The 27,869-nt window shown below is 38.7% G+C and overlaps 1 protein-coding gene across 1 annotated transcript in view; it reads right to left on the bottom strand.

The window, feature by feature from the left end:
• Nucleotides 1–27,869, bottom strand: part of USH2A (usherin) — a 624,012-nt gene that overhangs the window by 468,668 nt on the left and 127,475 nt on the right. Inside the window, exons 13-16 of the mRNA XM_045011456.1 lie at nt 23,785–23,980; nt 19,707–20,348; nt 10,010–10,193; nt 3,588–3,751 (exon numbers count right to left, since the gene is read on the bottom strand). Coding sequence (XP_044867391.1) covers nt 3,588–3,751; nt 10,010–10,193; nt 19,707–20,348; nt 23,785–23,980 — 1,186 coding nt within the window. The remainder of the gene's footprint in view (nt 1–3,587; nt 3,752–10,009; nt 10,194–19,706; nt 20,349–23,784; nt 23,981–27,869) is intronic.

The following is a 27,869-nucleotide window of genomic DNA, read 5'->3' as shown; positions in this document are numbered from 1 at the left end:
ACCACAGTTTTTTAAAAGCTCCTTTTTCTTTTGCTTTTAGGAAATTATCAAAAGATGGATCATATTCCTCTGTATACATTATTAATTTAAAGTTTGCCATCTAATCATGTGTTGTAGTTTCAGAAGGTTCCTTTTCATTCAACTTATCTCAATGGCCACATAACTTCATCTAACAAAGCAGAAGAGAAAAATCTTACCTCTGTCTATCATAAGGCTACAAGAGACCAATCCTGATGCCATTGGGCTTGATTCTGAACTCCCTTACACAAGTTTTACACCAATATTAACTACATAAATTTCAATGGATTTACCCACCAATTTCCACTAGTATCAACAGACAGAGGCCTGAGGGGTGCAAGACAAGGCCCAGTATGTTCTAGTTACCATCCTTTTTACAGCACAAGTAAATTATCAGATCACAGTTTATTAGAGGATAGCCAGTTATCTCAGTGCAAGGCATATTTAGGTCTTGGTCTATTATCAAAGAGCAAAATTCCCTCTGTTTTCTTTCTGTGGTCCAAATGAATGACCACAGTCCTTTCTGAGTGGTGGTGGTGTTGCTCATTCTTAAAAATTCATTTAAGAATATTTATTAACATTTTTGATAAAAATAGATATAATGTATAAGCCAGAACACATAAGGCCAGTCTCCTAAGTAGGCTTTCCAGAACAGAGGGGGAATGTGTTTGCCACTTTTCTGCACCTAGCCATCTTTGCGGACTAATATCTGTAAGGAAAGCTCTATGAATCTAGGACCATCCTGGGTGTGGAGGTTAAACATCTTCCCTATTCTATGGGCCAAAGAGCTAACTATGGGAACCACATCACAATTCAAAACTTGTGGCGTTTCATGGACCTTTGGACTCTACTTGTGTCATCATCATATAGAGCGGTTTGCTGAATATGGCCAATTCTCTCTCTCTCCAAAATATATAACTGCTTTGCCAAACCTGGGTTGTTTTGGTTTTTTTTAATATGAGGACTCGACTTCCACAAATAAGACTTTTGAAGAATAATGGCACCATGAATAGCACAAGAGTCCTCAACACACAACTAAAAGATGAGCTAAATGCAGAAATAACACAAAACATATTGTTAGTGTTCCTCAGGTGTGTGGAAATTGCAAAAATCTGCATCTTTTTCTTGGAAGAGGTATCCTTGGTACTATTCTAGCTTTTAAGTTCAACAAGGATTAGAGGGAGGGATTGTCAAGAGCACCTAAAAAGTTTAGGAGCAGGAGTCCAATTGAAAGTCAGAAGGACTTTCACTCCCAAATCGTTCAGGCACCTTTGAAAGTTTCCCCCACAATATAGCTATATTGTTAACCTAACATGCACTGTCCAACTGAGTAACCACATGAATTTACTAGGTTAACCTGGATTCTCTCTTGCCCTGGTTTGTTACTCTTATTTGTTGTAGCCTGTGTTATAGTTAGACTGTAAGCTCTTTAGAGGAAGGAACATGCCTTCCTGTTGTTGTTCATTGGTTGGTTTCATTTGCCCGGGCCCGGGGGTGGGGGGAGAGAATGAAGCATCTGGCATATTTTAGGCCCCAAAATGTAAGTCTCCCTCCCAAAATAAGTCTCCCGCCAGTAGAATGTTATTTGGACACTGATAGTGCCTTACCTTTGTTTCTGCTAACACAGATTTATGTGGGTGGTGCACTTACTAATATGATAGCTGTCAGTAAAATGCTAAATTACAATGAGGCGTAATCACAAATGATGTACCACTTAAAATACAGAATTTCCATTTTGGAACATTCATTGCACTGGAAGTACTGAACATCTGGATATATCATTTTTATATGGTTCTGATTAATGAGTGTGAATTCATTGTCTTGCCACAGATCCCTAGATTTGCACAAGACTGAGCAGATATGGAATAGCATTTACAAGGCTAGGCATTAATCTAGAGGGGCAAATCCCCCAAACAGGTGACAACAATTAGAAACGACAAGAATACCTGAAAGGAGAAGATTACAACTCCTACATAATTTATGTCCAGAAAAAACTCCAGTTACTATTCAGAATGCTGTACAAGTTTTCACACGTTTTCTAATTGAAATCTATATTAATCTAAGTCATTTAACATTTTATAGCAGAATTGCCAATGACCTTTATAAAATGTATACAGTGTTATAAATTCGTTGATCAGTTAAAGATGAAAAGCACCATAAAAATGCTAAGTATTATTATTATAAATTCAAATGAAGCACTATACGCTTAAAAGTGAAATTCCAAAACCAAATCAAACTATCAGGACAATGGAGAAGTACTGTGTGTTCTAGAGATGGCCTAAACCAAAACTCTGAATCTGAATACTTTCAAATTTGAGAAATTCATGTCTGGAAACAAATAGATCTTTCTGGTTCAGGCTCATTTACAGTGCCGTATATGTTCTTCAATGGTATACTGTTTAAACTTAACTTGATATAGGACCCAAACACAAACTGTGAACAAAGTGAAAGTTTCGTGTGTTTGTGAGTGCCCTTTGCATGTGTTCATACACACACAAAATCTACCACACAGATACAATGGCGTTGAACATGATGTAAATGCCTAGACAAGCCAGATAAATAGATACGTTGCAGAAGCAATGTCCCAAAACACATAGCCATGTGATAAAAAATGATCAGCGATGACCATAAGTCCTACTGATTTTCATTGACACTTAGGCTAAGTCCCCATTTTCAAAAGTGTTTTAAGAGCCTAAATCCTGTAAGAGTTTTTGAAAATTTTAATCCTTTTCTACACTAGACTTTTTTTGTAAAATTTCCCAGGGATGCATCTTGACCATTGGTATCAATAATCCAGTGCCAAGCACCGAGGCTGGCATAGAGATAAGCCACAGAAAAACAAAATTTGAAAGTATCATTTTGACTAATTCGGAATCACATAAAGGCTGATGCTTTGCCATCCCTGTACTTCAGACTCATTGCAGTTGCCACAGTGCAGGAGCTTAGTAGCAATGTGTTTCTTTTCAATTATCAGAGGGGTAGCCATGTTAGTCTGGATCTGTAAAAGCAGCAAAGAGTTCTGTGGCACCTTATAGACTAACAAACGTATTGGAGCATGAGCTTTCGTGGGTGAACACCCACTTCGTCGGAGCCAACGAAGTGGGTATTCACCTACGAAAGCTCATGCTCCAATACGTTTGTTAGTCTATAAGGTGCCACAGAACTCTTTGTTTCTTTTCAATGTCTCACTCAATTGTCAACATAGCTTTAGCCTAATCTACGCAAGTCAGTTTATGATGATCTGTCATGATACGTTACATTGTCTCCCACAGTGATGTACGGAGGCCCCAGGAGGTGGCAAGCAAAGTTTCACTATGAGCCTGATCCTGAAGTCAGTGAGGGCTGAGGGTGCTCAGCAACTTGAGTTCAAGCTCTGTGTGTGGCATAAAGCTCTATGAAGTACTCTAACTAAATCTTTCCAGAAGGATCTCCTAAGATAGCTATAAAAAAAGAAGAAAAATAGGATCTTGAAATATGGGGAAAAAATCCACTTTTAGTATTACAGAACTAATTTAACACTAAAAGCCATTAATTTGAAAGACATGCTTTTAAGACCAACATCCACTTACTTTTACTGCAGCCAAATAGGTTGTGGACGTCCAAATTACTAGCATTGGGAACACAGTTGTCACATTTCAAGCCAGTTACAAATTGTTTACAAACACATTGTCCAGTAACAGGATGACAAGTCCCATTAATGACTCCTGAAGGATGACAATTACAATGCTGACATCTATAAACAAAAACAAACCGAGAAAGTAATCAAAGCACATTAACACTTCAGTTAGAGGCAGTATGGTTTTATTTAGTGGCTTCTTTTGTCTTACATAATTCAGAATTATAATTAAATAGCTTAGTGGACAGAGGTGCAGTAAAAAATGTAAACACTTGGATCTATTTAAAAAAATAAAATGCAGCTTAAAAATTTGCAAGTTATCTATTTCATACTGTTTTAATAAATACTCAAAATAAGCATTTGAAATCTGAGCATTAGATGAAATTTATGCTAAATTGGATAAAGAAAATGGTTTCGATTTAAAAATGTGTTAATATAGAATTGATCCGTACACAGAGTGCATCACAGTACTGATTAATAAACCTATTATTGGTCCAATCCTATAACCCTTATTCACACAAAATATTCCTTACTCACAAAAATAGTGCAACTGAAGTCAATATATTTATTTGGCCTGCTTTATGTATGAGAGAGATCTTCAGGATATATTCAGATCCTGAAGATTCTAAGCTTTCATCAAAGAAAAAGTTTCTTGCCCACACAGGCAATAGATAGGGATGCAAATACAAAATAAATAAGAGGAAAGATCCAAAGACTGGGAAGAAGGAGAAAAAGAGAAAGGAGGATAGAGTAGGAAGAGAAAGGTCAGAAATACCATTGGTCATAATGGGGAGCACATTTCCCCCACTATGTGATACTGAAATTGACAATAAGGTACTTAAATAAATGATAATAATTAAAAGTGTAACTACTACACAAAGGTCCACATGCTAACCTTCATCCTTTGTGCAAACCTCTCATTGGCATCAGTGAAATATCCTCAGTGGATTGAGATATTTGATCCTAAATCTATATGCTGGCTCATGGACCATAATTAAAAATGGAATTTGCTCCTCCCAACAGTATATATTTGAAAACCCTGCTAAACAAGGGTTTTTGCAATTGATATATATTTTTCCCCAGTGGCACCGAATTATATCACCACTACCAAAATCAGTTAAAACTATAAGGTGTATGATTCTCAATAATGGACTTATCCACATAACAGACAATGGTTTGTTTTTGAGTGAACAACTTACAACACACAGCCAATTCTCTGAGTCATGCCACCACCACAGTGTAGCGTTTAATAATAGCAAATAAACCATAATTAACTTTTCTGCTCTAATTTTCTGATCTCACATTTGTACCTTAATGGATGGAACAAATGTTTAAAAAAACATGGGCCAAATCCCTGGCTGCAATTCATTACCATACAGTACAAATCAGGAAGGGGATCCACAAAAGTATTGTGAAACTCAGTTTGCACTCACCTAAACCTGAGCTGGCTGTGCAACGGTCCTGTCCTCTGGCATAAATGAGAGCAGCCTGAAGGCAGCTCTAAATTACACAAGGTGCCAACAGTCGCAAGAGGACAATTAAATAACAGTCAGGGACTTGAAGGCTATATAGAAGATTCAGTTATGTTTCCTTTGTTCTGGTAGGACACCTGTGCTAGCCTGGAAAGGTTTCCTCCACTTAAGCTGATCTTCCCCTGACTGGTTATACTGGCTGTGTGGCCAGATCTCACTGGTTGTGCAATATAAAGTTAATGCAACATATTCAAGATTCTGCCCGTATTTCCACTTCACTTTTCTTTATTCCCTCTCTCAGACACACCTGTAGGTCAAATAATGCTGAGTTCATCTACACTTTAGGATGATAAAAGCAAAGGGGGAAAACAACAACTTTTTTCACATTGGAGTACTAAGATCCAGGTCAATAATCAGTGAAATAGACATTAAAAGTGACAGATTTTTAAACAAGTTTAAGAGAACTATTCACATATATTTTTTTGCTCATCGCAGAGCTCTGTTTATTAGAGTTCTTTTACTCCACTGCAACTCTTGCTGTGTGATCTCCTGAGTAATCATTCAACACCCTTAAAAAGGCTGATAAAAGCTAAAGCTGCAAAATAAGCTGCAAATTTGTTTTATGGACTAATATCCCTTTGGGAATAAATAAAATACATTCTCTCCTGGAAGCCACTATACTGTAGTTTGCTCTCTTTTATAGTCAAGAGAAAAGGGCAATTTTTTCAAACAACTGTATTAAGTCCTTTCATCTATAGACAGTGCATCCAAATCCCCCTTCAAATAGAGGTTTTGTTTAGACTATTTAAATGTCATGACTAAAGAAAATGGTTTAGTTAGAGATAAAAAAAGATAGTGTATTGATAGGAAAATAATTCTATTTTATTATTTCATAATTTCATTACATGCTGCTATTTTGTGTGTATAGTTTGTGGGGCGTTTTAATGCAAGTGTCTCAGTACATAAATAATGAGAGACTTCTCTTAGTATATTACTAAGACCTCTCATGAATAAGGGTCTGCTGAGTATTTCAGTTTTCATCATCATTCACTCATGAAACAATCAAATTAGTTTTACATACAGTACATTTACAGTGCCTTACAGTTGTGTGTGTGTGTGTGTGTGTGTGTGTGTGTGTGTGTGTGTGTGTTTGTTTTGGTTTTTTGCCTGTAGTACCTATTTTGTCTTCATAGAATCATAGAATCTCAGGGTTGGAAGGGACCTCAGGAGGTCATCTAGTCCAACCCCCTTCTAGGCAATATATAGAAATACCTGTCGCAATTTTTATTAACTTAGGCCCTGATCCTGTAAACACTAATGTATGAGTTGTCCTATTGATTTCAATGGGACTACTCCTGTGTATTTCCATGATAAGAGTCTTCATTAGTATCCTAAATAGTGAAATCAATACATTCTATTATTTTAAAAGTTTACTGTACATTTGTGAAGTCAATATTTTTATGCCACTAAGGACTTTTATGGTAAATAAACAAACATTCCTTGAAACTTTTCAGCCACACAAGCAATATTTTCAACATTCTCAAGGACTGTTAATAAAATAAATTAGAAGCTTATGTTATTTTTTAAACGCTACCTTCCCAAGACATTTTAAATCAAACATATTTCACATTTATTAAAACAGAATTACACATAATCAAAGAAAAAAGACTTAAAACATGGAAAGAGAAATACCAAGCCAAGATGAATTGCAATATTGATTTTGCAAAGATAAATGGTTTTTGTAATATTAATATAGAGAAACCTTTATTACATTGACTCTCTAGGTGCAGTTAGAGCCTCTCCAGCACTCTGTTTAAAATCTTAATTTTTCATCCTTATGGGAAAACCTCACTTGCTAAGTGGATTTCATAAACAGTAATCTGTCAAGAGATATATATAGATAAACAATTTGTAATGTTCATTGACCAGTTCATTATAGTAAACAATACAGAAGTAAGGCTTATCTAATCTCCCCGAATGTTCGTGACCATTAGGGGTTCTGTTTGAATCACTATAAAATCCTGGAGTCTAAAATTCCTCCCATCCTGCAGGGAATTTTCTACTTTGCAAGCTGAATTCCACTGAATAATACTCCATGTACCTGCAAGGTTGGTGGAATTTTAAGGCTTCATGACTCTCTCTCTCTGCATATCACAGAATAGCAACAGAAAAATGGCAGAAATCAACACAGCTCTGACATTTAGATTATGGGCAGCTAGTATTCTTTGCTTGATTGGTATTGTAATCCCAAAATTTCTAGAAAGGGACAGAAAATGCTTAAATCAGTGTGTAATTTGCAAAAAAAATGGTAAATCGCTCCTTTTTAAAAGAAGTCTTAAAATTTGCAAAAACTGAATGAAAACAGACAGGCAAATATGGCTACAGATGATCACTTTTAATAGAGAAACCCTTCTGAAGAGAAGGAACATTCCCCAACATACAGCGGAACTATCCTGGATCTACTACACAGGAGGATCCAGATCTCCCAGACTCTACAAAGCCAAGCTCTATGGTGGCTCTCTCCATAGGCCTGTTCAGGGATTATGGGAGTCCCAGGGAGTATACTGAGGCATAGCTGATAGGTCCACCAGCCTCAAGCATAGCTGGGTGCACAGCAGCGGCCACAGACTTTCTGCAGATGTTCCATTGCCTGGATCTAAACTTGGTATGGGATTCTGTACTTCCCTTTCTCTGCGTTCCCCATATAAAACCTGATTACTTTGGCTCTACACATGGGGGGCAGGGAGATGCTTCCTGTGAAGAAGTCTGTATGAAGGAATAGTAGGGGGAGTGAAGGGAAGTGCTGAGATTCGGGGGCGAAGGGGCACCAACCAGCTTCAGGTTGGGAAAGAGGGTTCCTGGGTTTCCTACCTGCTCCCAGACCATTCCAGCCCCACTGGTCCCACTCCTTGCCCCACCCATCCCCCCTGGGGCATGCAGGAGTTTACAGAGAGGTGGATCCCCCACAACATTTCCATTACAGGGGTGCTAGCCCCTCTAGCCCTCCTGGTTCCACTACCCCTGCACAAAGGACAAGCATTCCACTGTAAATTACTAAAAAGCCCAATGCTGGAATTCTTTGTTGTGAGGTAAAATGGAGGCCTTGTGGGATTAAGAACAAGAAGAATCTTAAATGGATTTCTAAGAAATTAAGATAACAAATGCTTGTGTCAATGGGAGATTAAATCCATATTCCTGGTCATGACTATGACACTGGCATTGTCTAACTCTGTTACCATTGCCAACAGAACTGTATACTTATAAATAGCCAAGAGGATATTACCAAACATGAAGCCAAACAAACATGAGAGTCTTTGTTTAATGCACTACTGCAAGGCACATAAATATTACCATGAAGAGAGTGTGCTATCAGAACCCAAGGAGAACAGAACAGAACAGAAGCCTACCCATTGGTGGCACAATTCAACAGCATACATTGTCTTTTGCCTAACATAATTGATTGACAATTTATGGAAGTGAAAAAAGAGAGGTGGAGTGTTAAAGCTCAGTCTGGATTCAAATCCCAGTTTTGTAAGAAAACACCTTTAGGACAGTAGTAACCAAAACTCTGGGATCCAGACATTCTCAAACTAAGTTCTTTGAGATACAGATTCAGATATGAATTTGGTGGTATGCGCCTATCTCTAGTGCATGAAAGACATTGCTGACCAGACAGAAATTGTGAACCTTTTCACATCCTGTTTGGAACTCAAAGTCAAATCCTATTTCAAACTAAAGAATAAGGAAGATGAATTTAGAAGGAAACTTAATATTACATTATTTTTATCCCTTACCATCAAGAGTGACAGGAAGTAAAACAGAAAATCCCCATTCTTACAGATTCCAAGAGTGCCATTAACAGATACCTCTATGACCCGCAACGCTAAAAAATCCCCTGTCTAATGATAACAATAACATAAAAGTTAAAGTGAAAAAATCTACAATGTCAAGTGCACTTAGGAAGACATATACACTCACGTTCTAGGGTCAGGATATATTTATTCCCTTTTTCACTCAAGGCTAGTATGGGGATGTCATATCCCTGTCATTTAATTCTATTTTTAAAAAAAATATAAATATTAAATGTAGCAAAATACTTTACAATCATATGGTCTGCAGGAAAATGTGATAATACGAGTGCCTGTGAAATCTTATTGGACAACATGTAAAAAGGAAATTGAGATTGTGGGGATTAGACAAGCAAAAGAAGAAGCTGCAAGAGAAAGATAGAGCAATAGACAGAATAACAATACATCACCTACTGACATTCAAGGAAGTATATTCACACTATTTTAATGTACATAAAGGCTCTAGGATACATTAGATACAAAATTTTCCCTGCACCACAAAATTAGGGTGCTGATAGAGAGAAACTGGGACTACAGATTTTGGAAATGGAAAAGTCTGTCATTAGATGAATCCATTCTCTGCAAATTATACATTTTCTGCTATTGTTAATAGAAAATATGGGGGCATCAAAGTTTTGCCACCCTTCGGCGAAATTTCATTTTCACTGAAATTTTCCCACCAGTGTTAATTATTGATAAGAACAGTGTGTAAACTTTTTTCCAAGTACCACACCAAATACCTGAATAGTTGATTATTTCAGATATAGAACAACAGTACTAAGACAATCCTCAAACCATTATAAACATGAGACATAGCTTATAAGGTTTTAATTATGCTTCCACTGAAGTCAATGGTAAAACTTCCATTGACTTCAGTGGTGTGGGAATGGGTCCTGTGTAAATCTGGACATGTTTAAATTTCAGTGGAAGACTGTTTTTAATATATGGACTTTTTTATTGTTACTAATGATTTTAAAGTTAGTTGGTGTGAAGAAATATGAAGAAGAAATTTGAAACAAACTGTATTTATAAAAACAAACAAAACAAATACTTACCTCCCTGAATCAGAATCAAATCCAAAATAAAGTTCTCTGCAGAGGTCACATCGCTGTCCAGTTACGGAAGCATCTTGGCAAACACATTGGCCAGTTAGACTATTACAGACCTGATTCACTGAACCAGTTATGTGGCATAAACAAGGCAAGCAGCTAGAAGCATGGTATGGAGATATGTAAAAACCTAGCAAAGATAAATTGGTGAACAAACTTGCAGAAAAAGCAATACAAACAGAAGAATATCATTTTGTGCTTTCATATTTAGCAATTGAATAATGTACCCACCACCACCTAACAAACCTAGTACATATACACACCCCAACATCTACAAATCTATGTAGTCATTTTGTGGAGCAGGATGTCTAAGCCCATTCAAGGGCATTTTCTGAAGCTGTTATCTATTCTCTGCTTGCCAACTCTGATTTTCTATTCTGAATCCCGCAAATCATCTTCTTAGGCAGAGCAGGATTAAAAAACAGGACAACAGTCCCACAGGTATCAGGCAGTGGGGGAAACAAAGATCCCACCTGCATGGAAGGCACTAATGAATGCAACACAGACTGCAGGAACATGCACATAATGCCATGCAAGATCAGAGCTGTGGTTCATCTAGTCCAGGATCCTGTCTCTGATAATACCAGTACCAGTCACTTCCAAAGGAAATGCAAGAAACTGATACATCCTCACTGGAGAAGTTCCTTCCTAAAACTTTCTAGGTAAGTGGTTGGTTTATGCCCCAAAACATGAGGGCTAACATACCTTATTAAGAAAGCCATCCTGTCTAACATTGTGTGGTCAATGTTCCTATTATCCATATAAATATCTAAATACATGTCTTTTAACTTCTATTAACCTCTTGCACTTTGTGGCAATGACTGCATCTTTAAGCAGGGGGTATTTGGCTGGCTGGCCAAATGAAAGGAAAAGTGCTTTAGGGTTGGGGGGGAGTGGGAGAAGAAAACTGCTGCAAAAAAGGCCTGGGTGCAGGTGGGATTTTTTCACCTTCTCCACAGCGGGCTCAGGAAGGGCTTTGTTCATGCATGGCATGAAGGGCAATAGGCTATATGTGGCAATTCATTATTTTAGTGTGGGGTGGACGCCCAGTACATTATTTAAGTGTAGGGTGAATGTCCATAGGAAAGTTTTACAGTGACCACATAAACGACTTGGAAAAGGTCTTAAAAGGTGTTTGTTAAAGGAACAAACGGGGGGGGGGGGGGCGGTTGGAGACTCCTATGATTGGTACAGCAGGGAGCCAACCCCCCCTCCCCCATTTTTAACCTTCCTACAAGGTGGGTGGGTGGATGGTAAGGTCCCAGCAATGGATTTGCTGGAGGGACCTGGATGGAAAAAGAGGGGGAGCTTGTGAAAACCCCCTGGGTTAATTACTGAATAAACCGGGGGTTACCTGCACTGTACACTTTTATCTGCCAGGTAGTCCCAGACATCAAATAACAAAGTTGCGGCCTGATTAAACCCATATTAAATGTCTCCTGTCCTTCTTTCAGTATAGTCAGACAATGAGTTCAACAGGCTGATTAGTTTTTGTGTAAGAAGTTTTCTTTTCTCTATTTTAAAATGGTTGCTTTCAGTTTTGTCCCCCATCCCCTTGTTCTGATATTATGAAAAAGGATATACAGAAGCATCCAGTTGACCCTCATTTCCTCACTCATTATGTCAGGGGTCCCCAACGTGGTGCCCGTGGGTGCCATGGTGGCCGCCAGGGCATCTAAGTGCGCCCGCGCACTGGCTGGCGGACGAGCATCCATCAAAATGCCGGCGAAATTTAGCGGCATTTCGGCGGCGACACCTCTGGATGATGCTGCTTGCCGTCAACAAACAGAGTCATCCAGGTGTCGCCGCGCCTCTGGATGACGCCATTTGTTGGCGGCATTTCAGCGGATGCTCATCGCTGCCACGGTCCTCTGTGGCTCATCGTCTGGTGCCCGCCAGACGAGAAAGGTTGGGGAACACTGCATTATGTGATATACCTCTACCATGTTCTCTTATCAATATCTCCTTATATGAAAGTCTATCCAGATCTCTAATCATTTTCATCATCCACCTCTGAATCTCTTATTCCTACTAAATCTTTTTGACATGGACCAGAGCTGAATACTGAACTCAAATAAAGTAGTACCACACATGTAGTAGTAGGATTTTATGTTTGTATTTTATATACTGTAATTTAGAATAAAAAATAAAGAATGATAATGTAGCATGTATTAAATGTATTGGTGTATGATTTAATCATATCCTGCCAGCCACTCTTTTTGAATAGCAGAAAGGAATGGCCTAATGGGCCATTGGTAGAGATGCATCAGCCAGAATCTGTGTCTGAGCTGATTTCAAGGCATAACAGACCTTTTAGGGTCACCACTTTGTTGTAGGTTTAGCATTTTAAAAAAGTAAAAGAATGTAATAATCGTTTTTCTCTTGCATTTGAATTTGATGTTCCTGTTGAAATGTTCTGTGTAAATCAATTCTGTTTTGTGTGTGAATGAGGAATGTGTGTGGTAGAAAATAAGTGTAAAGGCCTTTACAGGACCAAATGTTCTAGGGAGGAACCGAGGACAGATGCAAGGGCGCCAGAAGATGACAACACACCCCTATTAAAATGTCAAAAAGGGCAAATTAACAACTCTAAAAATAAGACAGGCACCTATCAATGGGAACAAGATAGCTGTGATCAAAACCAGCAGGGCCGGTGCAACCATTTAGGCGACCTAGGCAGTCGCCTAGGGCGCTGGGATTTGGGGGGGGGTGCCATTTTCTTTGGCAGTGACCGCGGCGGACAGATCTTCTGCTGCCCCGGTCACCGCCAGCATTTAGGTGGAGGGAGCTGGGGCAGGGGAGCGTGGGGAGGGCTGCCTGCAGCAAGGAAGTGGGGGAGCGGCACACAGGGGAACTCCCCGCCCCAGCTCACCCCTGCCCCGCCTCGTCCCCGAGCACGCTGTGGCTGCTTCACTTCTCCCGCCTCCCAGGCTCGTGGTGCCTAAGCTGATTGGCGCTGCAAGCCTGGGAGGCAGGAGAAGTGAAGCAGCCATGGTGTGCTCGGGGTGCTCATGCTTGTGCGCGGAGCAGGGGTGAGCTGGGGCGGGAGAGTGCCTCAGGGAGGAGGGTGGGGAGCTGGCGGGTGGTGCCTCAGGGCGGGGGGGCGCCTCAGGGTGGGGGCGCGAGGGGGGAGCAAGAGGGAAGTTTCGCCTAGGGCACGAAACATCCTTGCACCAGCCCTGAAAACCAGCATGGGGTAACTCCCTAAAAAAATTAAGAAAAAAAAATTAAAAATTAAAAAAAAAAAAAAAAGCAAGCACTCAAACAATTAATTACAGTAGGACAGTGCAAAACTCATTGGTCCCAATTAAAAAAAAATCACTATATAAACAGGGTGCCTTGCCAAGAAACTTTCGGTTCATCCTGCCAAGACTTCCCCAGAGCATTGTGTCATGACCGACAGAACCCAGCTCCCCCCTACCCGTGATCAACCTAGCTGGCCACTAGATTGATCCGGACTCTGGACTGGTAACTATAACATCGACTGGCAGGACAGTTGTGTGTGTGCGTATGTGATTGAATGCATATGCTAATTGTTGTATCTTCAATAAACGCGGCATATTGCCTTTTCCCTAAAAAGATCCCGTGTGCTTCTGATAAGCATAACATTATTTCCTCTCTCATTTCTTATGCACGCTAATGTTATTTTAGGAGGGGGTGGGTTGCCCCACTGTGCATTTAGCAGAGATTCACGTTTAAGTTGCCCTGGCCTTTTTCTCTGATTGACAATAGTTAATTTAGAATCTAGTACTGTGTATGAGTAGTTCAAATTATTTCTTCCAATATGCATTACTTGGCACTTGTAAACAATGAATTTCATCTATTGTGCTGCCTGTTCTTCTTGCTTTGTAGTGTCTTCCTGGAGTTCTTGTCTAGTCCTACGTTAATTGCATGTCACCACACTGTTTACCCCTCGCCCTAACCATTAATAAATATATTAAATAAAGCAAGTTCTAATATAAGAATGCCACCGAACCCTTATATAGTACTTTTCATCCATAATCTCAAAATGCTTTACAAAAATAGAATATTTGGGTAGGAGGGGGCATCCCTTTGTCAACATTTTTCTATTATTCTTTATGGTATGACTCTCAATGACAGAGAAAATTTTTCCTCTCCTCCCATACACTCTTGCAGCATTCTCATAGTGCTCTTAGTCACTTTTCCTCCCTGATTATATAAAGTTCAGTAAGCTTCTCTTCTTTAGTCAAGTTCTTCAGTTGTTCATGAACTCTCCCTCTAACTTTCTGATGTCCTGTTCTATAATGAAGGGCCCAAAATTGCATTGTAATGTGCAATCTAACCAAGGCATTATTTCCTTTCTCTTACAAGCGATACCTTTATATATACACCCCCAGGGTGGAATTGTCTTTCTTTGCAGCAATGTTGTGCTGTGAGCTCATATCCAAAATAGCAAAAGAACTAAACAAATTGAAAACATTAGAATTTTACTGCTCAAGTCTTTGTTCAAGTTTAGCTTCTGGTCCTCTGTGAGATAAATCTCAAGTGGACAGTCAAGTGATATCAGTCTCCAGTTAACACACATTCGCATCATAAAACAACCATACTGTTGGCACTTTATTCCAGAGAGGCCCAGAACTGAGCCATCACAGAGACTGAATATCTTGAAGTTATTAGTGAGGCAGCATGTATTATCTCATACTGCAGTTGCATGTACAGTATAGTACCTGTCCTGTACATAAATAGAGGAGGCCATTTCCCAGCAATGTCACTCTCGAGCACAATGAAGAACTCAACTGTAAGAGTATAGCTGGAAGATAGGAAACAAGTTTAACTCTAGACCTCATGCAAAAGGTCAGTGCACCTTGGTAGGTATCTAATTTATAATCTGCTGAGAAAGTACTAAACAGTAATATTAGGCGGACCCTAGTGGAATCTAGAAAAAGACAGACCCTTATCCACTAGTGAATTAGCATAAAATTTACAAGTGACAAAGGACAGAAACAGATAAATGAGTAAGTCTAAAGTATTATAATGAATCTCAACTGAATTGACTTGCTCATAGGAACATCTTTTATTATGATTGTTACAGCAGCAAACTCTATAGTTAAGGTTACCATTTTAGGGCCAGATCCTAAATCCTGAAGTCAATAAAGCTATGCCAATTTAGAGCAAGTAAGGATCTGGCACTATCTTTCTGTTATTAATCATTTATAAACTTTTTGCCATGGTGACACTTCAAAGTTCTTCAAAGCATCAGATTTTTTTAAAAGTATTTTAAAAATAAGAATCTACATATAGGAGGTGGGGGAATGGATGAAAAAAACTGATTCATAAACAGGACTATTTGAAAAATATTTTTTTTTCTTCTGAATATACACAATAAGGCCTAAATCTTCAAAAGTGACTTTCAGTTTTGGGTGCCTCTGATTCTGGATACCCTGTTAAGAGATAGGTTGGGAAGGCTGATTTTAAGAAAGTGGTCAGTGCCTGCTCTCTCAAAATTAGGACCATTTGAAGTGCTTCAGTATGGGCACCCAGAAGTCACTTTTGAAAAATGTAGTCCTAGATCACCAAAAAACAAGATAGAAGAGGCATCAAATTGCAAACGGATATTGCACATGTTGGGCTAAGCACTATCCTGGCCAGCATGGCAAGAGAATAGGAATGCAACTGAAATCCTGACAGTGAGACCAGAATTCCTTGCTGGTGACAAAGGTGGCATACTGTGTGAGTATGTTGCTTCACTGCACAACGGGAGCAGAATAGATCTCTGTCTGTGCTACTAGCGGCAGCACCTAACCATGGCACACTGTATATGCTCGTCAGTTGCAATGGCGAGGTAGGAAGGGATCTGATTGAGATGCTCTCCCCTAATTGTAGGATGGGGAGATGGGAAAGGGAAGGGCAGAGAATGAGGAAAAAATACAATAATGAAGGAAGTTTTTTTTTTAAATCCCTCAACATATCAACAGCTGGGGGATCTCTAGCCCCAGTGAATTGCATCATCTCCTTTCAGTCCTACCTTGCATCAGGAGGTTCTCACTAACCAATGTTCCCTGATATCTAGTCTTGAGAGACTAACAGCCACTAATTGCCCAAAACATTTGTAATATGCAGAACCCATTAGTTTCCTAGTAGTCTTGTGCAGCATCTCATGGCATTCACCCGTCTGTTGCTAACCAGAAACAGTAGTTTTGGGGAGAGGCTTTAAGAAGTGGCTGCTTGGGATTTATAGTCAGTTTTCTCCAAACTAACTGAAGTGTCTAGTTCAAGCGACTTAGGACTGAAGTCCCATTTCAAATGTGAGAGAGGCTCCTAAAGTTACTTAGGCACTTTTGAAAATGTGTCATTGGCACGTCTGAAAATTTTATCTCAAGTCAAAGTCTGGGGGCTAGTCTACACTAGAAGCGCAACACTGGTGCAGCTGTTCTGATGCAGCTGTGCAGCGTCGGGTGAAGACGCTCTATGCCGACATAAGAGAGTTCTCCCGTCTGCATAATTACTCCACCTCCGCAAGAGATGGAAGCTATGTCAGTGGGAGAATGTCTCCTTCTGACATAACGTCAGTGAGGACAGCGCTTGCGTTGCTGTAACTTGCATCGCTCGGGGGGTTGGTTTTTTCATACCCCTGAGTAACAAATTATATCGACATAAGCAGTGGTATAGACCTGCTCTGAGTGGCTGCATGGAAAGTTGTGGTCTATGGTTAGCGAGAAACTCCTAAATGCCTTCCTGTTGCAAGGCCTCTGCTCAGCACAGGTTCTAAGGCCTGAATGGTTGTGGAGAGGTTGCCCATCCAGGTCAGGGTGGCAGGGAAGTGTGCTGACAGGGCATGTACACAGTGAGTGAAGACAGGTCCAGGGCAAATACTACTGTACTTGTTTTGTGGTTAGAGGCTTTAATTCTTCAGGGCTGTAAATCCACTGCCTCTCATAGGCATTAAGTTCATGTGTGAAGTAAAAAGGGTTTTTCTTCTTCTAAAAAGGGTTGCTTCTGCTTTCCATACAGCACTAATTAAAATAACTGAGCAAACAGTGCCTCTCTCAAGTTGTATTTAATTTCAATATTTTTTCATTCAAAAATAAAAATCTATGCAAGAAAACTATTCTTTATAAATCAACAACAAACCAGTTCTCCCCTTCCTCCATGAATCATATCTAATTGATCTCCTTTCTCCACAGGTGAGAAAACGGGACGAGAAGGCATGAGGATGTGTTGAGATTTTGAATCACATCAAACTGAGAGATTTTTTTGAAAGTTAGAGTGCAAATATCTATCTTTTGTGGCTAATTTTAGGTCTCTTGAATTTATTTTAAGGAAATATACTGGGAAATGAGAACACTTAAAACTACTTGAGTTTATGCTATAAATCATAGAGTAAATTTATTCAGGAAACTAAGTTAAAATAGGTGCATTGTCCCATCAATCTAACCTACCCTTAATATATTTTTATGGTTGCCATTTTTACCTAATTAATTACGTGATTTTAATTAGTCTGTGATGGCTACAGATATGCTTGCAATACATTTTGTCATCTTTGGCCTAAGGCAAAGCCAAAGGACATTGTTAGATTATTTGAAACCGATTAAATTGCTCCATAATTCCATAATTTAAGACCACTATTATCATCTGATCAGTTTGTAAACAAATAATATTTTAAAGAATGCATACTCTTTAGAGCTGGGTATTCTTATTATGTTATTATAACTCACTGTGTTATACTTATTACATACAGGGCTAGTATGTTGTCTTAGCAGATTTGGGTTTCTCAGGGTTTTTTTCAATAGCTGATCTAGAAACTGCAAGATTAAGTTCAATCATCCAAAGTGATTCATCCACTGGTATGTATTCCTTCCTGCCTTCTTACCCTCCTCCTCCTCCTCCACATTACTCCCCACCTTAAAAATCCCCTCATTATTACAACAGTGAAAATCTCATACTGACACCTCAAAGATCTTTTTCGGGTTACTATTGTACATCATCAAAATTTCTCTTCCCTCCTTTGAATGTACCCTGCTATCAGCATCTATCATGTGGTCCAGGAAACAGTGCACTGGTCTGGGACTCTGGTTCAGCTGGGTTCTATTCCCAGGTCTACCACTGGCCAGTTGGGTGACCTGAGGTAAGTTACTTCATCGCTCAGTGACTCAGTTTCCCCATCTGTAAAATGGGTATATGATATTGGCCCGCTTCGTAAAGTATTTTGAGATCTACTGATGAAAAGAGCTGTATAATACCTAGGCTAGGTGATATTTTTAGGGTCCAAACTACTGAAGTCAACACAAAACTCCTATTTAATACAATGAGTACAAGATGGGGCCCTTACAATGTTAAAGAATCAAACTAATCTATAAAGCAGTAAACTCAATGCTAATCACTTACACATTTGTATACACTTCTTAGTAAAACAAGACAAATTACTTTCTCATAACAAGATTTTTTTAAAAACAAAGTATGTGAAAACATTCCCTCATGTGCCATGTAGGTTTTTCCACATGCTATTCTGTTCATACTATCAATTAGACATTTTTAAACCATTATAGATCTACATAAACCCTTGCCTTCACTTTTCAAGGACAAGGGTGGGTCACTGGCTCAGGAAGCCTTGACATCACTCCTCTACCTAGCCCCAGCCTGCTCTCTGATTAAGTGCCTGCTGTAGAGTGTCGGCAGGTCAGATAGAACTGGGGAAGGAATGAAAAAAACACACAATAGTGCTATATTTATTAGTATACGTACCTAAAATAATTTAAATTAATGTAAAAAAATACTAATGGAGGTTAAGCTGCATTTTTAACCTATGTTCAAGTTATCGAATGGCATATTAAAACCAATGAGGCTCTAATGTACCTTCTAATGTGCACTGCTACTTTAACAAACTGCCTATAAATTTAACTTGAACTAAATCTTTCTCTTTAACACAGATTAGGTTAATAATACTTGGGGTTTCATTATATTCACCTGTTTTCTAAAAATTAATAAAAAGATAATTATAGTGCTACCCACTATCATAAACTCAGATATAAACTCCATTTGCGGTAATGTAGAATGAAATTCCTTAATTGTTTCAATGCTCTGTGATGTACCAGTTGCATTTTCAGCTGCTTATAAGGCCAATGCTTGCTTAGCCCTTGTGAGGACCTGCATATCCCCAACATTATGGTGCAATCACATGCACTTATAGGACAATTTGTTTTGCCAGCCTTCTTAAACTGTTCCTACAAATGTCTCCACAACTTCCTCCATACTAACCGCTCATGCATGGAAGACCCTTCCTGAAATGATCTTTGAGGAAACTCTTTCAATTGCTTCCTCAAGACCTCCATTTGCTGCAATTCCTATAACAAATCACCAGTCAAATCACGAGTAACTTCATTTATGTCTATGGAGATGTACAAGTATGGAAAAAGTATCAGAGGGGTAGCCATGTTAGTCTGGTTCTGTAGAAGCAGCAAAGAATCCTGTTGCACCTTATAGACTAACAGACGTTTTGCAGCATGAGCTTTCGTGGGTGAATACCCACTTCTTCGGATGCAAGCATGGAAAACAAACTTGTATAAATTGGAGGTGAATCAGGGCTAAAGCCCTATCAAAAAGGACCAGTATAATAATGGAAAAGACTGTTCTGATTTTGGAATACTGCAGAGTGTGACAAGCAACTTTCTTCCGATTTCCTTACCTGATTCACACTGATTACACCTTCTTCCTCGACGATTGGGCAGGCATACACATTGTCCACTAATCTGGTCGCAAACTGTTCCTGCTAATGTCCCCAAGGAGTCACAGTCACAAATCTGGCAGCCGAGAAGGTTGCTAATGGTAAGATTGTACATATGAAGCACACACTGATTGCACTGAAGCCCAGTTACACCAGCTTTGCAAGAACACTGTCCTGTTGATTTGTCACACAACAGAGAGCCATTTACTGTACCAGCATTATCACAATTACATGGAAGACAGGCTAAGGAATTATTTTGTTGTACTTTGTAATACCCATCTAAGCACTCATTGCACTGTCTTCCTCCGGTATTAGGTTTACATACACATTGCCCTGTCATAGCATCACAAACCATTCCAGAAAGCGATCCTGCGGTATTACAGTCACAAGTCTTACAGCCAGTAGCATCCAGCCCAAAGAAGTTGTCCATGCAAGTGTCACACTGAAGCCCTTTGGTTTCTTCTTTACAATTGCACTGCCCAGTAAAAGGGTTGCAGAATTGGTTCAGTGAGCCATAGATGTTGCACAGACAAGGCTCACATCCATGTTCATTAAAATTTCTGCTGACTTTAAATCCAAAATTACAACGATCACACTTGAGGCCTGAAGAGAGAAAAAGTTATTAATAAAAGGAGAAAGGAGCGGGGACATTCAATTCAGTCAACAGAAATTCAATACAAACTATATATCTTAGATCTTTTTAAAAAAAGTTCTTTCCCACCACAATTTTTAACAGTAGCAGCAATGAGGTGGCTGCACAAAACTACAGAAAACAGCAGGAGCTATTTCTTGTATGTTTATATTTCAGAAATAATAAGGTTTTTGTTGGTTTTCATAAAGAGATTTATTTTCAACTCAAGCAGATTGTAAAATCTCTGGCAAAAACTAAATGTGATGTAGGTGACCACTTGTTACATGACCTATCTTCTTAACTACAAGAGATGATTCAAAATGGATGGGCAGAAGTTGTGCTGAGGGCTGTCAACTCATTTTGATGACATATACATAAACACTGCAAATTAGACTAATTTCGATGAGTTTTACTCATCATAATTCAATTTTAATATTGATTACACTTATATACCAGAGTTTATTAGTAGCCTTTATGAGATACAGAAAATGTTTTCCATAATCCAAGATTAAATAATGCTTTTGTCTAGATGTATGATTCAGTTATTACTTACAATACATTAGAAATTAAATTGGTTTTTTTTTCAAACTTCATCCTGTAGCTCTGTTAGTTTTGTTTACAAATGCATTGCTTTATCCCTGCCTCAGGGGTTGCAGCTGAATTTTAGTTTATAAAATTTACCTTACAAGAAAGCAAAGTAAATTATTATTTGAGAAATGCTAACTCACATGTGTATGTGTGTTACTTTTCAGTGGGAAAATCTTTCACTATGATAGCATGGTTTAATTGTGGCATCCAGTAAAAGAAAAAAAAACTTAGGTACTAACAAAATATTTCCATCCTTTTAAATAAAAAAATCCATAAATATAATACATTTAGAAACTCATATGTAGAAAAGCATGTAGGAAATACATTATATACATGGATAAAAGCTCGAGAACTCCAACAGAAGGCAAGTTCCTTTAACAGTGATGAATGGCTCACCTAAGGCATATCATTTAATTTCAATAAGGAAAATAAAAAAGGCCCACTATTGCTGCAAATTTTAAAAATAACTGTATTGTTAACAAGAATTATGACTCATTTTGAACTATTAAAATTGGTCTACATGGATTCATATCATATCAGTTTTAAAAATATGCGCAGTGCTTATTTGAATATGCCATACATATTCCTGACAGGTAATCTATTCCTAACGATACTGAGGAAGGCCTACAGGGCATCACATTCAATGTTAACAAGTACGGGGGAGTTAGCACACTTGGCATTTAATTCACATTCTTCTACCTTTTTATTCTAGATGAATGACCTACTTTAATAAAATTATTGGTGCTAATGTATTTTACTGGTGATAGAATCATTAGTAAGATTTAACAGTTGTGTTAACTCTACCAGTTCACGTTCCATAACATTGCAGTACACAGTTACATTTTCTGTTATCACATTTCTTTAGACAAAATGACAATAGACTGAGGTTACTTGTAAACCAAGTTTAAAAAAATAATTCAACCTACATTTTAAAGAGGTAGCTTTTCTTTATAAAAGTTCACTGCACAGGGACTGGTAAATAACACTTATTTACACATGGTAACAAGGGAAAGCAGAGTACTTACAGTTAGTTGTGTAAACAATCCTACTGACGTGCTTAACTTTAAGCACAAGTAGTCTCACTGAAGTCAACGAGACAACTGTGCTTAAAGATAAGCATATACATGCATGTTTACAAGATTGGGCTTTATGTATCTTCCTCTCCTCCACCCCCCATAGATTTTTTTTTAAGTGAAGAGAAAAATCATCCCAAATACTTTCATAGATAGTATAAAAGGTTTGAAATAATTTAAGTAAGCAAGGGTCTGATCCTGCAATCCTTGCACACCCAATTTCTCACTGACGTCAAAGCAAGCTTGGGAATATACAAAGAATCCAAAATCAGGTCCCAAATGTATATGAAAAAAATATACTACAGAATTGTTATTTAATGTAGGAAATTCAATTTTAAGATGCATTAACTGTTTACACTGAAAAAATCAGGATTGTTTGATCCTGCGAGGATCCTGAGCACCTCCTGAGGGATGTTGACCACACTTTAATCCCCACTGTAGACAACAGGAGTTAAAGGCACTCAGCACTCCATATAAAGGAAGCTCAGAATTACCCAGGATTAAATCCTTTTAGAGGCGCATTTTCATGTATTTATTTATTTATTTATTTATTGGCTTGTTTTGGAAATTCCAGCCACAAGAACAAAGAATAACAACTTGTAAAAATTCACAACAATTCAACTTTTTCAGACATTCACTTTAACCCCACAGCTATCATATTTCTCTCTTACAAAGATATAGGTGGACACTAACAGAGATTTAGAAGTCTGGAAGAAGCAGTTGTTCACAATTTAGTAAATATGAATTACCTAAGATCTGAACATTGAAAGGTATTTTTAGTATCAACATATGATCATGGTTGGTTCAAAAAATACAGATTACCAATAGTTTGAATGATAAATAGGTATAGGGTTTTTTTGAGCCGTATGTATGGCCTGAGACACGTACAGTTACCATGCAGGGCTCACTCTATCAGGAAATTCTCCTTGCATAATATTCCCATACATCAATATTTCAAAGTGTATTATGTACACTGTGTATTTTGGGCACTTGATAAATTTTGTCCTTATGTGGCTGTGGCTCCCCTCAAATATGCTGGAAGTAATAAATTGCTATAATCAAATCTAATTTCTGAAAAATACCTGTGGGAGTAACAAACAAAAAAGCACGTCTTGTAAAAAAAATGATAAATAACACAGAAGGTAGCAGTTTATTATAATCAGCTTGGCATTGAATTACAAAATTAAAATTATGTGGCCCTTGATAACTAACCCTAGCAATGTTCATGATCTGTGGAATAATGTTGACTTATTTTGCATTTCATAGGAACAGTTCAAAGAAATACAATAGAAAAAAAATGGAAAGATTTATCACAAAGGGACTCTGTAGCACAGAATATTTTGAGGGGGAAAAAAATCCATTTATTTTGGTCTATTAAGAAAACTAGCATGGAAACGATTTGCTTAGAACTCATTAAGTATAAAACATTTTGAAAAAGTGCTAATTTCCTAAAAGAAACATCTATGCAGTAAGCAAATTAATATTATTTCTGTGAGTTATTAGTATGGAGCTATGTGAGCCAATGCAGCTATGGAATAGAGAGACTTCTAAAGGGTTGATTAAACTAAGCTTCAAACTGTAGTTTGATAGAATTATTAAATTAATAAATTTTTAGACAGTTAATTTCATTCAGGTTTTTTAATCTGCCTTCAGCAAAAGAAATTTACTGTATTTTTCAGTTTAGAAATCAAATGTTTTATTTCTAGCAGATAAGAAATATGGCTGAAAACGCTTACATTACACATACCAATAACATTTGCTTTGCACTTGCACTGGCCTGAATTTTGGTGACAGGTAATATCTCCATTGACTGTCCCAGAGGTATTACAGTTACAGGGACTGCAGCCATCAGGGTCTGACTGTTGTAGATTGTAGAATCCTTCCTGGCACTGATTGCACTGTCTGCCAGACACATGTCTCTTACAATTACATTGGCCTCCAATCTAGAAAGATACAAAATATTATTGAATGATGAACGTATCTATTTTTAGATGATACACTCATTAGCAACAACAGCGGAGGGTATGGGGGAGATAGAAAACTTTAAATGGAAAAGGAAAAAATAGGTCTGTGAAATACATGTACTATTTTACTTACTGGGAAGAAAAACTAAAATATTAAACAAGCATAAATATAATAATTTAATTAAATTAAATCAAAGAACTTTTTGTAGGGAGCAAAAAATTAAGAGTTAAACACAGATGTATTCATAATCTAAATATTGAAAACCACGAAGGAGAACTGTCACCAGGCCATGCTTTTTCCCAGCTCCAAAGCATCCTCTGCCATGCCTATTCTTTGCAAGGAGGTTAGCAAACAAATAGAAAAACACAGACTTTAATTGGCTGGATTGGATTCATCTGCTCCAGTCCAGGGAAGCCAGGCTTAGTCTGTGTACAGGGACCACCTACCCTGTGACAAATACAAGACCCTATTCTACAAATGGGAATTTCTGCTTTAAAAAGATAGTACCATCTGATCTGCAGCTATTACAAAATAGTGCCTAATTTCTAAAGGTGAAACCCTGTATTTTTGTTCAGGCAATGCTTCTATTTACTACAATGGGAGTACTGGCTAAATGAGAATGGAATAAAGATTGCAGGATTTAACCCAAAATAAAGCTAAATACCCCATGTGAGCGGGATGGGATAATTTCTGGATACTATGGAACTAACTGCCCCCTTGTTAACAATTGATTACAACAGAGTTACTCCAGATTTACACCACAAGAGAAGAATCAGACTGTTTCCATAATTTGCCAACCTTGTAGAATTGATTCACCATTGCCTGGACATTCAGGAAGGATTAACTAACTACATAGGGCCAATGCTACTTACTTCTATGTGAATCCTCATGTGAGTGAAGAAAGCAGGATTTGGCTCAAACTGGAGAAACAAAATGTTCTAAAACATTAACATTCCTCTTGTAATGCTCTCTACTGAAATGATCTCTCATGGAATTCAAAACTTCTTTGACCAAGGCCTTTCTGGGTTTTTAGCCAAAAACCGAGGCCACACTGCAGCAAAGGATGAGGCTTGAGGTGGCTGGGTCAAAGCTACAAAAATATTCCATGTAAAATATACTTTCTATTTATTCGGATCCTCCAATCTGTACAGTGTAGATCTAAGGATCATTAACCTGAGTGAGAGAAAATACAGCATCTCTAGGCCTGATAGTAAATATTGGATGCAAAAACTGTGCCTGAAGGTTATATCCAAGCACATTCCAAAAGAAAATCTTGCATTATATTATACAGTAGAATTTCTTTGTATTGATGACAGAGACACCTATTGTAGATTACCAAATTTTACAGGGGGAAAAATACATGATTAGAAATCAAGGATACTGCATGAAATAAATGTACAGCAAAACCTCCTCAAGATGTATCAATTACAGAGGAGCCCCATATGCAGACTAGTGAAATTTTCAGGGTAGTGAGTGCCAGGAATGGGAAGGAGCACCAGTACCACCGACAAGATTTAAGTGTCATTGACGTGCCAGGTAGTACAGAGTGCCAAGAGGTGACGCAGTGCTCTCAAAATTCAGTGGCAGAAAACGTACACTGAAGAACTCACCTTTAGCAAGGAGAGAGAGTCCATAACAGAAAATACAGGCACTCCAAGAAAGGGAATATTGGCTGAACATTAGGTGTAATTTAAGTTCTCTCTAGACCAGTCAATATGATCCACTAGAGATCAGATTATAAAGATCTCTTCCTCCTACAGTGGCACTACCTTTCAAAGTTATCCTACACTTTGTAATCAATACAGGAGATTAAAGCCAGGAAACCAGTTAAAACAGTAATAATCTATCTCAGTAGCTAAACAAGAGGTAATGGAAACTGGGATTTTAAATGAATATATTTAACAGTAGAGGAAGCCTCATCAGGTTGGGTATTATAGGATCAGAAGTATGGGTATGTGCCTGCAGAAGGCCTCTGTCGTCACCCACTGACATACTGTCTCCCACCCTGATTTGTAACGTTATGAAATAGGTGAAGAGGGAAGACATGTTTGTAGATAAGACAAGCCTCCAGTTTGATTGAGAAGGCACTATTGCAAATGTCCATGTATTTCTAAAACATCTTTAAGTGTTTTGATTGAGTCTTACCAAGAAAAGATCAGATGACAATATACTTTTCTGCTCCCCACCACCTCAAAAAGCAATGGAAGATCTGTTTTAGCCCCTATTTGCCTTGAATACATAATTTATTACCCAAAAATTGTGTTAACACAGAGTTAAGGCTGACCAGCAGGGTCAGGAGTCAGCTTCAGCACTGTAAGTCTCCTAGCAACATATCGAGCATAGCTGACCCTGACAGGGGCTGTCAGATGGACTGCACTTCCTGACTGGTGGAGCTAAACTACTGCTTGACCCAGCAGTACCCAGCGCTCACTGGCTGTTCAACATGTTCCCTGCCGCAGCTGCTTAATCCTGTTTCCTGCACCTGCTCTTACTTTCATCCAGCCTGTGCCTACCTGGCCACCCTGCTCCTGCCGTTACCCATCCATGACACCCCTGGTTGTAACCCCGGCTCCACTTCCTGACTACATCTTTTGCTAGCCCATTGCCTCTGGCATTCGGTTTCTGATCCCTGTCTCTGCCTTTGGCTCTAATCTCAGTTACTCCCAAGTGTTCTGTGGTCCTGATTCTTGACTCTAGCTCATCTCTGCTTTAAACCCCAGGCCTGGCCACCCCCATGGCTCTGACCATTAAGCCTGAACACCCACATCCTGGTCATGATCCTGACAAGCAGTATCTCTTATCCTTCCAGAACATCAAATGCATCTACACTTAAACCTCTGAAAACCAGTAAATACAGAGTTAAGGTATATACCAGCCCTGCAAAACAACCTTAACTCAGCCCCTCTGGAGCTGGGAAGAGCCTCTGGAAATAGTTTTTTCTCATGCTTACCCTTACTGAAATAAGAATGTGAGCATCAGGTTTCTTTTTGCCATTGGGGAAGGTCAGCAGTCTAGTGGCATGCATGACACTGGTCTCCTTGGCTAAGTGAGTAGTAAGTGAAGGCAATGTCTCAGAAGGAAGCCACAGAACAACAGTGAATGGGTGATAACATTTTGGAAGCCTAGGGTGGTTTGTGTGGAGCAGGCTTGGTGTTTGAGTGTAAGCCAGATGTAGGTAGTTCCTATTCACTATGCCTGATCTAAACTCAAATTTTGTCGGCAAAAGGGTGTTGGATTTTGTACTACCATGTTTAATGTGGTCTGCTACTTGAGTCTTCTGTAGCATCTCCATGAGTAATATGTTACTGGCATATGGGGGTTTTGCTCAAAGAAAGTAGAGTTAACAATGCATTAAAGGGCTGGTGCGTACCCAATATTTCCTGGCTTTCAGAGATTCAAGCTTGTTTTGCCTTAACTCTATTCCCTGGTTTTCAGAGGTTTAAGTATAGATGTTCTGGAAGGATGAGAGGCACTGCTGGTCAACTTTAACTCAGAGTTAACATTTCTCAGAAGTGAATTTTCTTTGTTTTTGAGGAATGTTATTAGTGAGAGGATGTGATTAGGGGGCACAAAAGATTCCTTGGAAACAACTCACTGCCACTCAGTTAGGAGCTCTGCCCTTCTTCTGGCCTCTCCATGCCTCCAGTAGGGCTACAGGAAGGAAGGCAAGTGGTAACTGATAGGCTGTGAGGCATATATCTACCAGCTGAAGGCAGCAAGGTCCCAGACTGTACTTCAGGGGTTAGTGTAGGGGGAAGGGTCTCTGCACAACCTTCTCCAGCATAGGAGGATTACAGAGGTGTGAAATGGCTCATTCTTTCAATAAGATGTTCTCAGATGAATCAGGAACATGCCAAGGAAATGAAC

Source organism: Mauremys mutica, chromosome 3 (genome assembly GCF_020497125.1).
Source record: "Mauremys mutica isolate MM-2020 ecotype Southern chromosome 3, ASM2049712v1, whole genome shotgun sequence".
Classification (NCBI taxonomy): domain Eukaryota; kingdom Metazoa; phylum Chordata; order Testudines; family Geoemydidae; genus Mauremys; species Mauremys mutica.
This window is presented reverse-complemented; position numbering and strand designations above follow the sequence as displayed.